This window comes from Lactuca serriola, chromosome 3, assembly GCF_051521515.1.
Source record: "Lactuca serriola cultivar US96UC23 chromosome 3, Lser_US96UC23_V15, whole genome shotgun sequence".
In the NCBI taxonomy this organism is placed as follows: Eukaryota; Viridiplantae; Streptophyta; class Magnoliopsida; order Asterales; family Asteraceae; genus Lactuca; species Lactuca serriola.
The window spans coordinates 27,670,492-27,684,903 of record NC_136410.1 but is presented as its reverse complement, the minus strand read 5'-3'; the positions used below and the strand labels follow the sequence as shown (position 1 = coordinate 27,684,903).

Below are 14,412 nucleotides of genomic sequence, written 5' to 3'. Positions count from 1 at the left end.
ATTCAACCTTTTTATTGTTATATATATATATATATATATATATATATATATATATATATATATATATATATATATATATATATATATATATATATATATATATGACAGCTTTCATTTTAGTTTTTTTTTTATCCTTTTTTACTGTTTTTTAAATATAAGTTTATTTATTTATTTATTTTCTGTTTTATTTAAATATCCGATTTTCTTATACAACCTTTTTACCATCAAATTTTAGCCTCAACATTAAAAAGTCATCAAAAACCACCACTATAATCAAATTTTAAGGTGCAAAAATTCCAACATTTACATACAATATTTTTAAAGTGAAAAAAAAAATCTCAACATTGTTTCTTACAAAAAAAACACCACAAAAAAAAACTCCAAAATTGTTTATTACAAAAAAAAACATCACAATTAGCTTCATCTTCAACCAGTAAAAAATCATTACCTATAAAAAAAATAATAATAACAAGAGAATAACTATAACAAATACCATAAAAATATTATTTTTTTTTAAATTACCTTGGCATAGACGGACATCGTTTTCGATTATGTCCCGGTTAAATCCACGTGCTCGAGAATGGTTGGAGAGTCATCCACTTAATTGATGTCCGTCTATGCCAAGGTAATTTAAAAAATAATATTTTTTACAGGTAATTATTTTTTAACGGTTCAAGATGAAGCTAATTGTGATGTTTTTCTTTTTGTAATACACAATGTTGGAGTTTTTTTGTTGTGTTTTTTTTGTAAGAAACAATGTTGAGATTTTTTTTTCACCTTAAAAACATTGTATTTGAATGTTGGAATTTTTGCACCTTAAAGTTTGATTATAGTGATGGTTTTTTATGATTTTTTAATGTTGAGGCTAAAACTTGATGGTAAAAAGGTTGTATAAGAAAATCAGATATTTAAATAAAACAGAAAATAAATAAATAAATAAATAAACATATATTTGAAAAACAGTAAAAAAGGATAAAAAAAAAACTAAAATGAAAACTGTTATATATATATATATATATATATATATATATATATATATATATATATATATATATATATATATATATATATATATATATAAGGTTAAATAAAAAAGAAAAAAAAAGATATTTAAATTAAAAAAAAAACTGAAAAGAAACTAAAAAGTAAAGAAAAATGAGAAAAACAATAAAAAGTTAGAATAAAAAAGAAAAATAAGATATTTAAATTAAAAAAAAACTGAAAAGAAAACTAAAAAATAAAGAAAAGGAGAAAAACACTAAAATGGTAAATACTTTTGAAAGAAACCTAAAATGGTAAATATTTTTTCCATTCACACTATTATGGTCAAAAATTCATTTTATTATTTATAATTTTATGGAAAACATATCATAAACACAGAAACTTTTAATATTCTTTTTTTTAAAAAAAAATAGAAAGGGATCTTGTGACTATTCGTAAAATTTTATGAAATTTACGGAATATTTTTGTGAAATATTTTAGAATTTAACCAATTTTATAGAAATATTATCTAAACTAACCATATTTTTAATTTATTTAAAGGAAAATAACCAAAATATCAACTTTTTTTCTCGAAAAATGACCAGCTGCTCCGAATCATAGCATTCCGAAATTGATGAAAACATTCTAGCTCATTTGTTTGATTCAATCCTATATAAATAAGGTCCACATCCAGTGGCGGATCCATACTGAATGTTAAGTGAGGTGTATAGTTGACCGTTGACCGTGCAAATTATTAATAATAATAAATACTAATAAGTAGAACAACGTTAAAACATTCAACTAAATCTCATTTTATATTTGAAATTTACGAGGATACATAGCTAAAAAACGATTGATGATATTTTCATGGATAACCTTAGAAAATCCTTCTCTTTCAAGTGTGCAAATTACACAATTATTTAAAAGTTCACCTGAAATTCGATTATGCAAATCCGACTTGACAAGCTTCATCATGGAAAAACATCTCTCCACAGTTGCTGCTGTTGAAACCAGCAAGACCAATGACAACTTCAATAATCGATAAACCAAAGGAAACGAAAGATGCATATTGGCTTCACCCGTCACTTTAGCAAGGTAGGATATATATACTCTTCAAAGTAACAAATATCACATCTTGTTGCATAAGAGTGGGATAAATTGAAAGTTCATGTAGACTATCAAACCTATCTTTAAAGCTAAAATTATGTGGATAGAAATTGATTAACTTTCATACTTTTGATAGGTCAAAGTCATAAAATGAATCATGTGGATTTAAACCCCTTCATAAAAATAAGCAAGTTGGAACTTACTCAATTGAAACCATGATCGAACTCTTGAATTTGCATGTCCAAAACCATGTTGAAACAAAACAAAAATCATAATAATGGCCATTGGATATATTGGTGTATTGTCATTGGGCTCTTGCATTAACATAAACTTCCTCCATGTTCAACATTTGAATGTTAATATTCTCACAAAAAGAGGTGATATCCAAAATAAGTGCATAAAACCCATCATTTCTCATCTTTTTTTTAACGTTGCAGTGGTTGATTTCACAAAACTTATAGCATTCACAATATCTTGATCCTTTCTTTGTAGAGCTTGTGACAATATGTTTATGGTCTCACTACTAGAAAAACAGCCTTTTACGACACGCAATTTATGATACGCAAAAATGTGCGGCCTAAAAATAATGTCATCTCTCGATAAATTTTAAGGATTTAAGACGCGTATTTTTGCGTGCCCTTAAATTAGTGTCTAAAAAAACACGGAGGGTGCCTATAATAAAATGTGTGTCGTCTGAAGACGTCGCTTTATAAATTTTAATGGAAACGTGTGTTCCATAATTTAATAGCCGAGGGGTGGGTGGGGGGGGGGGGGGGGAGGGAAATGAAATCCAAAAAAATTAAAAAGCCCGCCTCCCTTTTTCTTCCTTTCCCTCTTGCCCTAATTATCGATGCTCCTTCCAAGCAGCCGACAGCCTGCACACTCTCCTTTTCCTTTTCTCTGTAAACGACTCTTCGATTGGCTCTGGTTAAAAATTAGTTGTGGGTGTGTAATCGCAACTTTTGATCTTTTGGTTTTGGATGGAATTTGTGTCTGTTCAGATGTCTTCCAAGCTACATTGGACATCGACATCATTACTTGCCATTCCGGCCAGGTCGTCGACGTCGATCAAGGCAAGCACGCCACCAACGAACAACCTTCACTCTCTCCTTTTCCTTTTCTCTGTAAACCCTAATCTGCCTTCACCAATAACGAATCTACCTCAACTCACCTCTGACCTTGGCTCATCTCTTTCTGATCGCTGCTAATGAACCTATTTTGTGTTTAATTTGGGAGCAAATCGCGATTTAATTTGTACACCGGAAGCCTAGATGACAGGTCCGACGTGGTGGCAGCGTTTGTCTCGCTTGCGAGAGACAACGATTGGTATGGGAAGTTGATAATTGAAGAAGGTGGAGACAATCCGTTGCTGAACTTGGTGAAAGAAGGGAAACCAGAAGGTCAGGAGAATGTTGCGTCTGCAATCGGATTGCTACGTCGTGATCCTGATAGCGTTGAACACATGATTCACACCGGTGTATGCTCGATGTTTATTAAACACAGATAGTCAGTCTACGCATCCCGATGAAGGTAAACTGCTTTGTTTTCATGTATTTGGAGGAGTTTTTATTCATTACAAAGGCCTCTATTTTGTCAAATATTTTAGAAAGAAGAGGGATTGATATCTCAATACACATGATAAATTTGAGATTTAATTTGCAGTGACAACACTGAGGGCTATTAGGCAAAGCTTTAATGATCCAAACAGTAGGCTTAGGAACTGGAGGCATGGAGATCCATGTGTATCAAATTGGACTGGAGTCCTGTGCTTCAACAAAACCCTAGACAATGGTTATCTTCACATTCGAGAACTGTAAGATATTAATTCTCCAATTTATATGATTGTAACTATAAGTTTTAAAGCGACAATATATAACCAGAACATCTAAGTATGTGTGTGATTTTTGTAGACAACTACTGAATCTCAATCTTTCTGGAACTTTATCTCCAGAAATAAGGCGATTATCTTATATGCAAATATTGTGAGCCAAGTTCCTAATTTCACCTACATTACTTTGTTTCCTTTTTCTTTATAATATTTTGTTATGCATATAACATATTTGCTCTTGATCTTAAAGGGATGTCATGTGGAACAACATAGGTGGGAGTATACCAAAAGAGATAGACCAACTTACATCCTTAAAATTCTTGTAGCTTTATTTCCTTTTTCCTGTTTAATTAATTAATCAGTAGATATTGAACCATTCAAGGTAATCTGTAATTATGTGCATGCAGGCTTTTAAATGGAAACAATCTAACAGGCTCCTTGCCAGAAGAGATTGGGAATCTCCCCAATTTGAACCGCATATAAATCGACCAGAACCACATATCTGGACCAATACTAGTCTCATTTTCAAAACTGAACAACACAAAGCACTTGTAATTTTATTATTATTTGTTCCTATATTTTTATTTTCTGATTTCTATATGATGACTACCAGTATTATCATATGTGGGTTTGTAGTCATATGAACAATAATTCACGTTGAAGGAAGTATACCTTCCTATTATAGCAACATGCTTCAATTGGCCAAGTTGTAAGTATAGTTTAAGTTTTAATAAACTTTAGTAATGATGAATTTCAATAGATAACACTCTAATCCAAGATTACTTTTGGTGTTGCAGAAGTTTTAGGAATTGCAACTTGCAAGGATCAATCCCTGATCTTAGCAGGACACCACATCTTACTTATATGTAAGTATGAAATAAATCTTGAATGTTTTGGAGTGAAGTCGTTTTTAAGTTGTTAGTTTGATGACAATTTATATATTTTAGAGACCTGAGTGATAACAATCTTAATGGATCCATACCACTTGTGAATCTTTCTCATAATATCACAACAGTGTAAGTTTTACATAGTCTATTCGTGATCTACTTTGTGTCTTTTGTGTTTGGACTTTGGATTCTTATAATTTCATGTGATAAAATTGTGCAGCGATCTGTAAGAAAGCACCAAGTCCAGGTTCTGAAAGCCCTCTTGGGCTTCTTAATGGTGAAAGCTTGAAAGTCGAATCAGTTGCTGATTTAGATCTCTTCTTTAAGAGGCTGTATAGCTACTACTGTGAAAAAGGTCTATGCTGCATAATCATTAAGTGGGTTGTTGAACTTTTGAGCTTGGCTTTTACCATATGTTTTGTGGGTTTTTGACTTTTTTCTTATTATTTGTTGATTGGAATGGTCTTCAAAGTGAAAAATGTGGCATGCTGAATAAGAACGAACATAATCAGGTGTTGTTCCTACTAACAAAACAACCAATAACAACCATAATACCAGAAAAGACCATTCTACCCCTGGGCAAAAAGATAACAAAAATGTGGGGGCTTATTAGTTTTCAAAAATGATTATAGCTTAAACCCTAGTGAAACTAATAGCTGCTAACAGACCAAAGAAAAAACTATGGCAGACTCTTTTCATTCCATTCAAGCAGGGTTTAACAAATTTGGAGCACAACAATTATCATTAAGGTGAAAACAGAGATGAAATGGTAAAATATGGTCTTGATGTGTTGATACTAATGACACAGTTTACTTTTCATATTGATCAAACTCCTTTCATTTCACTGCTATTATTATGTATGGGAGCAATTTACTTTCCTTGAGAAAAAGATCAATCTGATTTAATATTAGTGCCATATTAGTCTTGGGTTTTTTTATCCATCCGTGCATGTTCCAGTTAGTGCTTATTAACAATGTAGATGCAGCCCCTAAGACGAGATCATAGTAAAGTATGACTAAATGATGAATATACTTTCTTGGATTATTGACTTATCTTTTTATTGACTAAGTTTCAAGCTACATTCCTATTACATCTCTCAGGCTTGTTTTTGACCATGAAAGGGAGGATCTTTTCGGATGCCATGATGCCCATATTCGTTGTATCGAGTACTCTTATGCAACTGGTTAGTTTCATTTTTTTCATCATTTCTTTTTATCTTTTTTTTTTAATTCTTTTTCTTGTTAAAGGTGTGTGACATGTTGGTGGTTTTTAGGGAAACTGATTATAGGGAGTTGGGACAAAACTTTGAAGTGTTGGGACCCACGTGGTGGAGTTGCACAGGAGCGTGTTCTTGTGGGGACATATGGACAACCAGAGAGAGTTTATTCTATATCACTTGTTGGAAACCGTGTAGTGGTGGCAACTGCTGGAAGACATGTTAATGTGTCTGATTTAAGGAATATGTCTCAACCTGAACAAAGAAGAGATTCTTCATTGAAATATCAAACTAGATGTGTTCAATGTTATCCTAATGGCACTAGTATTTTGACCTAATTTTAAACCCTAAATCTTAAAAACCCCTAAACCCTAATTGATGAAAGATGATGTTTTGCAGGGTATGCACTTAGCTCTGTGGAAGGTCATGTTGCAATGGAGTTTTTTGAGCTTACTGAGACTGGTCAAGCCAAAAAGTATGTTTTTTTTGTTACAAATTTCATAAACAAAAAATATATTTCAATTTTTACAAACACTTGTCTTTCAGCTACTTTTAGTTTCTAGTGTTAAAAATTGATGGTTTTAAGATTTATTCAGATATGCATTCAAGTGTCATAGGAAACCAGAAGCTGGAAGAGACATTGTTTACCCTGTAAATGCCATTGCATTTCACCCTATGTAAGTTATTTCTTTTTTTAGTTAGTTAATACTTAATATCTTTACCTTTTATACTAAATAAATATATAAATTTATGTAAACACTTCAAATATAATGAAGAGTAAATTACATTTTGGTCCTTAAGTATAACTGGTTTTTTCAATTTCGCTCGAGTTTTTTGTAATGGTTTTGGTCCCCGTTCCAAGAAAATGTCTATCGAGTAAATTACATTTTTGGTCCCTGAGTTTGTTCAAAGTTTACATTTTTGGTCCTTACACAATTTTGGTGTCTATTATGTTGTGGAAATGATTTTGGTCCCTGGGTTTGCTAAAAAAATTATGTTTTTACTAGTTTCCTCTTGCACATTGATGGTTACAAGTTGATGACGAGAACATTGTTCCAAGACCATCTACTAAATCAAGGTTGGTGTAAGAGTTGATGACGAGAACATTGTTTTAAGATCTTCAATGAGTTATGATGATGTCCCTTAATAGCAATGTAGTATTAGGTTATATAGTTAGGGATGATTATTTGCATTTGACATGTTAGTGCAATGAATTATCTTTCTTATTTATTGTATTTTATTTTGTATTTTGTATGACATTAAATTTTGTGTAATGGATTGTATTTTTTGTATATGGTATTTTAGTTTCTATTATGAGAAATTAAATGCAAATTTAATTTGAAAATTAGTAAATCTATAAATAATTTTTTTAAAAAAAATAAAAATTACGATACGCAGAAATGTGTGTCATCTTTATTTATGACATGGCCTTTCTTGACAGCGGCTTTAATGATACGCATTGCATGTCATAAATGTGCGTCGTAAATGCACATCGTCTCTAGACGACGCGCAAAAGCGCGTCGTCTCTCCTTATGACAGGGCCTTCCTTGACGTGCATTTGTGCGTCGTCTGAGCATTTTACGACGCGCAATGGGCGTCGTAAAAGGCCGTTTTTCTAGTAGTGTCTCTAAAATTTTCAAGATCAACTGCAAGTGTAACACAAAATCAAATTATCAAAGATATATTCAAATACCACTTGCTTCACGTTGACTAAAACTATTAAAGCCTTCATCTTTTATATATTTAAGCACATCAACAACAAATGAAAACAAACCAGCCAAACACTATAGAGTTTTTTAATGATAATTTCATCATGTATCTCTGACTCTAGTAAGATAAAGTTTTTAATTTAGTCCACTTCCGGTTTCCATTTCACCACGACCGATGGCTTCTTCTAGTTTATCTTTTTGAGTTTTGTCTCATTAAGTCTCCACATTTTTTAAGTACAAAATAATGGGAACTATTATCAGTTTCTCCCTCATGAGTCTTAAGTCTTTCCTGTTTATTCCAACTAGTAAAGCCTTCTGTCACAAAAGCATCACCCCTACCCCTTTTATTTTGTTCAAATAAATAACAAAACAAACAAAATGCTTCATCTGCTTTTGCACTATACTCAAACCAATCATTGTATTTATCATACCATGCGAAATTAAAATGTCTTACCTTCTTTCCAAACATGTTTACATGATATTTTTGAAGATGTTGTTAACATGGTTCTTTAATCAAATATTTTTTTTCTTATATTGCCTCTTTGATTAGGGTAATAATCTAATATTGTTTTCTATCAGCTGGATCCTAAGGAATGTCACTTGAATCAATTTCAATCAGCATCAGTGAAATAAAACTAGGTTGGAGAATTTTAGTTGAAGACGGTCCCAATGAAGTTGGTATCGCTCAACCGATCAAAATAAATAAATTTTAGGGGAATAAGCTGACTAACTTTACGACAATAGTGATGTGCAGTGTAAGATGAAGGAATGTAATGTGTGGAAGCAGTTAGTGTCGCTCAACTAGTGGTGAGTGGCAGTGTGTCACTGAAGATTGTGTTAACTTTTGGATGAGTCTTGACATTATGCAGCGTAGTGACACTAAGTCCAGGCGGTGGGTGGTGGCTGTGGAGTGCTAACTTCTGAAGATTTCTATATAGTTCTTGTTACTTGGTATAATGGACTTATGGTTTCTATGTAAAAACGTAAGAAAAACGGGAGAGAAAGCAATAGTTAAATGTATATATATATATATATATATATATATATATATATATATATATATATATATATATATATATTAAAATCCTGATGGGAGCTATTTTTAAGTGGGGGGCATGCACCCCACTCCTAATGAATTGAATCCGCCACTGCCCATATCCTATACTGGAGTGTTATTTCATAAAATATGAAAAATTGGACCTTAAAGTTTGAAGTTGTTATTATTATTATTATTATTTTGAGAAAACCATGGATTTCACGAAAACCGAAAACATGTTAGTTTTACATATTCAAATACTTACATTATATATATATATATATATATATATATATATATATATATATATATATATATATATACACACTAGTGCAAGAGTAAAGTTTGCTACTATTTTTAACAAATTATCTTAAATTTATATTAAAAGAGTATTACAATCATCTCGAGGTTCTTAAGTAAAGTTTGCTATTACTTTTAAGAAATTTTCTTAAATTTATATTAAAAGTGTATTACAATCATCTTGAGGTTTAAGAAATATACATTTTACTTTATATATATATATATATATATATATATATATATATATATATATATATATATATATAAAATATGTGAGGCCTTGAGAAAAAGTAACTTCTTACCTCTTTATATTTTCACTACTATGTTTTCTGCAATTGGCAATTATGCTCCCTCCACCGTCTCCCATTTTTACCCATAGAAAAGAAACCAGACCTCGAAGAAGGAATAGGAGGCGGACGATGATTGGTATTCCTCTAAGCATCATCAATCGATCGTCTCCAATGTGTGACTCCTCCGACTTCCAAATGCAACGCCCCTCGAAATCATCGCTATCGTTGAATCCAACCACCACTTTCTAGGTTATTACCACAACCTAATAACCTCTTTTCTTAATACGATTTGAGCTGAACGTTAACCAAAACCGACGAATCTTGAAGATGAAGCTGCCCCCGCTTCTGATTGCTTCCCTTTTCTCTACCGATATTCACACAGGTGCATATCATGTTCTTTATTCTGTTCGTTTTCAGGAAATGATGGGACTGTCACCATAATCTGGCTCCTGCTATGTTTTTGTCACCCTATATTGAACTTGGATCACTATCTCTTGCCTCCACTAGGGTTCTTTAAAAAAGTGTGTGTTGGTTGGAGTTGAATTCCGGGATTTTTTGATTTTTGTGGCTTTGATTTCTTTTGTGATTATTTTAGGTTTGATTTAGGTCGGTTGTTATTCACTGTGGATTGTAACAAATCCTAGAAGAACAATGTCCCAAATCATTGATTCAGTGATTGTTTATTGTTCTTGAATACACCTATTGTGGTAATGTAAAAACCATTCTTCTGCAATATTAAACTCTCCCTTTTCCTTTTCCTTTTCGTTTTTTGAATTATTTTTCTTACTTAATGGTTCTTAGTGTTCCTTTTTCCTAAACTCATATTTGGTTACTTTTTTTCTTCAGAAATCATCATCCCAGCCTACTGATAGTTTGGATCGTGGATCCGGGTAGGTACATGCAACTTTTATTTATTGATTTATAGTGCTTTTACTTATCAATGATTTCATTTGTGTGATCACAAGAAGGTAATATAATGTGAAAAAGTATGCCAATATGCCATACTATATACTGATTTCATTGCTTTATCTTACAGAAATTTAAAGAACATGATGGGAGGAAGTAACAACAATTTGGTAAGCCCTGTTTCTATTGATGAGAACGTTTTCCAATACCCTTAAAACACATCAAACCAATTGCAACTATTTGGAATTGGTGATTTACTGATCTGTGTTTGATGTATGTTATGTTATATAGTTTATGAGTGTTTTCCCAATGTACAACTTATGTTCAGGTGTACTCATGCCAAATAATCATATATTATTAAACTATCGACTTAATAGTGACATTTTTTCCCTCGATAAGCTTAATGAGTTAACCAATTAGTCTAAATACATACACATAGATGTATTTTTCCCCTAATCTAGACACATTGACTTTCTGTCTTAACATATTTAGACACTGATGGGTGACTTCATGCCCTCTAGAAACTTCAAGAAGAGGTTGAAACAAAACTCTAAACTGGAGGCATGGCTCTCACCTCCTCAACCATTAGAGGGAGTGGAATAGATGATTATTATGAGAGCCATGTTGTAACATCTATTTTCTTGGATGAATCGAATTAGGGTTTAAGAAGATCAAATGTTAGATTTTGGAGAAAAAAGGGATCCTCACGACGTGAGGAGGGCTGCATGAAGATTCTATCAAGGACTGAGCTCACGACGTGAGGATCGCTACAGCCATATCCCACAAAGTTTTAGGGTTTCCTATGTATTTAAGCCCCTTAACTTAGTTTTAGGGTTCATTTCTTAGACTCCACCTTCCTTAACTTAGAAAAACCCTAACCCTAATCCGTTTTCGTGATTTTTTGATCCATTTTAGCGTTTTGGTGGCTACAAGAAGAAGAAGTAGAAGTAGAAGAAGAAGAAGAAGAAGAAGAAGAGGTTCTAGAGTGTTGGTTCAGTAAGGAGGATTCATCATGATCATCTTGTGAACATTTTGGACCATTGTAAGTGCCAAGATCTAATCTTTATGAGCTCAAATTGCTAGATCTAATTTCTAAGCTCCTTTTTACATGTTTATGTTAGATTGCATGCTTGGGATCCATAAAGTTGGCAACTTTATGGATCAATGGGTCACTCTCTGTGATTTAGTCATATGGATCTGAAGTATGGTTATAATTTGTGAATCTTTTTTGAGTTTGGGGCCACTTCTTGTCATTTTTACCTAAGATGGGTTTAGCACATGCTTGGGGCATACATGTCCATCAGTTAATCATTTTTGTTGGCCTTTGGAGTCCTTGTTAGCTTCTAGAAGAATTAAGATTGAAGGTTTAATGGATTAAGGACTTAAAGGTTGGATTTTTAGCCCCAGACTGTTTTCATGACGCGAGACACGATGTGAGAAGCGTTGGTCCCGTTTCTGGTCTTCTGCTTGAGGCTTACGACATGAGAGAAGGCTTCTCACGACATGAGGGCAACCCCGTTGATGTTCCCTTGACTAAGTTGGCTAGGTTGAGTGGTGATGAGCTGGGATCTGATTGAGTGAGCTCTCATGACGTAGCCAAGGCTGGTTACGACGTGAGATGTGGTTTTGGGCCTTGTTGGGCGATATTGTGCTTGGGTTTCCATCTTGGGTTTTTGTGTAATTAGGCTAGGCCTTGGTTTTGGGCCAAATGAGAAAAGGGTAAATTGGTCTTTTATCCTTTAGGAAGTTGGCTCTATAGGTGGCCTCATAACTTGGGTCTCGATATAACTATTGATTAAGATTCATATTTATTGTTAGTTGGCGCGAGGTTCTCTGGTTCAGTGACCCAAGTAGTCATTCGATTATCAACAGATTGAGGTGAGTCTCCTCACTGTGCTCGTGGGGCGAAGAAACCAATGTCGTCCCACTAGGTGTCGTTATGTTAGATGTATTTGTGACTCTTTCATGGTATGTAGGGCTAGGCCCATTTATATGTTGGGCTAGGCCCATTATATAAAGGGATAGGCCCATTTGTATGTTGGGCTAGGCCCATAGAACAGGAAGTGCTAGGCCCATTGTATTTTATGTAGGTGCTAATTGTCTTTGTGACTTTTGCATTTGTATGACCGGGATAGGCCGAAATGGTTTGGCAGGTGTAGGCCCATTATGGTGGGATGGGCCTAATATGCAGGATGGGCTCAATGTGAGGGCTAGGCCCAATGGTATGTATGGTATGTTGTATTTTGGGGAACTCACTAAGCTTTGTGCTGAAGTTTTTATGGTTATGGTTTGAGGTACTTCCGGTTCGAAAGGAAGGGCCCAACTTGATCGCAACGAATCCACCCTTGTTTCCGCATTATGATGATTTTGTGATTGTACTCTGATAACTGTTTTCTTATAAAGTACTCATGAGGAAAAAAGATATTTGAATGTTGACTTAAAGATAATTAATATTTTGGTTGAAATAAAAATAAAATTTTTACCTCATAGATTTTTGGTCGTTACACATGTAATTTCAAATCTATACTTTTAAATGTGTACTTTTGGAAAATAGATTGCACAAGTCCAAAACTATAGTGAGAGCCACTCTAAGGTGGAAACATGGCTCTATGATGACTGCATGTTACCATGTCCATTTAATTTCAAATACAGACTTTTGGCAAAGTAGATTGTACCATCTTATGAATGTAGACTTCACCATGGTGACCTTTATATATTTTTCATTAATAAAAAATTATTTCTAATTGGGCTCACAATGACATCACATGATTTTTAAATAACTAAAGTAATAGTCTTTTTTTAAATGACTTTGATTTCGTTTTTATTTTCTGCTATTGTTGATTTGGTTCAATATTTTTTGTAGAGGGTTTTGAAAGTGGTGGTATGTGGCTGTAGCAACATGTAAGAACCCCAAAATCGATTTATGTTTTCTAGAAGAAGGTTTTGTGATCTTGCACTTTTAGATTTTCATTACTAGTTTTGGATTTCATTTGGTTATTCACTCCCAAAGTCGATATGATCACACAAAGCAACATACTTGAAACCTTTCTATTTGTTACATGTTTATTGATTTTTCAAATTTTAGTTAATACATCTTCAACTCTCAGTGTACAAGTTCTGTAAATGGTAAGTTCACATGAATGTTTCCATTGAAGCGGAGAGTGAACCTATTCTTTAGTGCATGATTCCATCAAGTCAGCTCATGGAAGGTCACACTAACAAATATTCTATTTTTAATAGTTTTCTAACAAATATTAGTATTCGTTTTTAGTTTTTTAAATTTTCTATAACTGATTGTAGGTGCAAGTCATTTGTCAAATATCGACATGTGATAGGAATCCCAACATGCATTTCAATAGGGTAATATAAACCTTTATACGATCTTCAAAATATAAAAAAACAATTACGATTTCAAGAATCGTATTTTATTTTTATGTGATTTTTCTAGTTATATAATGCAATTTGAATTGAAAAATACAAAGATACTGTGAAATAATTTCGGATGGTTCTTATATGTTTGTTTGCATTTATTTTTGTATGACATACCACACAAAATAAAGAAAAGTAACTTACTATTTCATGCAGATTTTTTTATTTCTTTTTTGATGTACTAATTTTCAGCAATTTCAGTTTTGTAGCACGTTGCAAATTTGAATGAGGGGTGGAAAAACTCTCACACAAGGAGTGTGTTCGTTAAATAAACCCGCAAGAATTTTCTATGCTATAAACGTACTTTATTATTGAAAATTATCTTCTAGACATAAAAATCTACAATCTTCTTCTTTATTAACATTTACTATATATTAATAAAACCAACAAAAGAAAATATATGTAACCAAGAATGAACGATAATGTTCTTATCATTGATTGTGGATATGTTAAAAAGAAAAAAGAAAAAAGAAAAAAAATAAGATAAACTCATACCGGCTTCTCCAATTATTGGAACTGTACTAATGGAAACTTTATGGAATTTGGTGATTATTATCGGTTTAAAACAACTTTTTGTAATCACAAGAATGTTTCACTTAAATAGGATGTTTTAAATTTTACTTGACTGTATGTAGTGTCATATCAGGGTGGGAAATAAGCTTTGAGGTCCATCCGGAAGGCAAATACAAGTTCGAAGAAGAAGCCAAAGGAAAAAGGCATCGA

At 32.7% G+C, this 14,412-nt stretch overlaps 1 protein-coding gene across 1 annotated transcript; it reads left to right on the top strand.

Moving 5' to 3' along the window:
- Positions 1 to 4,518: 4,518 nt before the first annotated feature.
- Positions 4,519 to 13,918, top strand: LOC145095098 (mitotic checkpoint protein BUB3.1-like). Its single transcript, XM_079033038.1, has 10 exons — positions 4,519 to 4,528; positions 5,024 to 5,158; positions 5,873 to 5,986; positions 6,077 to 6,325; positions 6,419 to 6,494; positions 6,616 to 6,696; positions 10,391 to 10,430; positions 13,346 to 13,386; positions 13,561 to 13,620; positions 13,882 to 13,918. Exons 1-10 carry the CDS (start codon positions 4,519 to 4,521, stop codon positions 13,916 to 13,918), a joined length of 843 nt encoding a protein of 280 aa, XP_078889164.1.
- Positions 13,919 to 14,412: the final 494 nt, after the last annotated feature.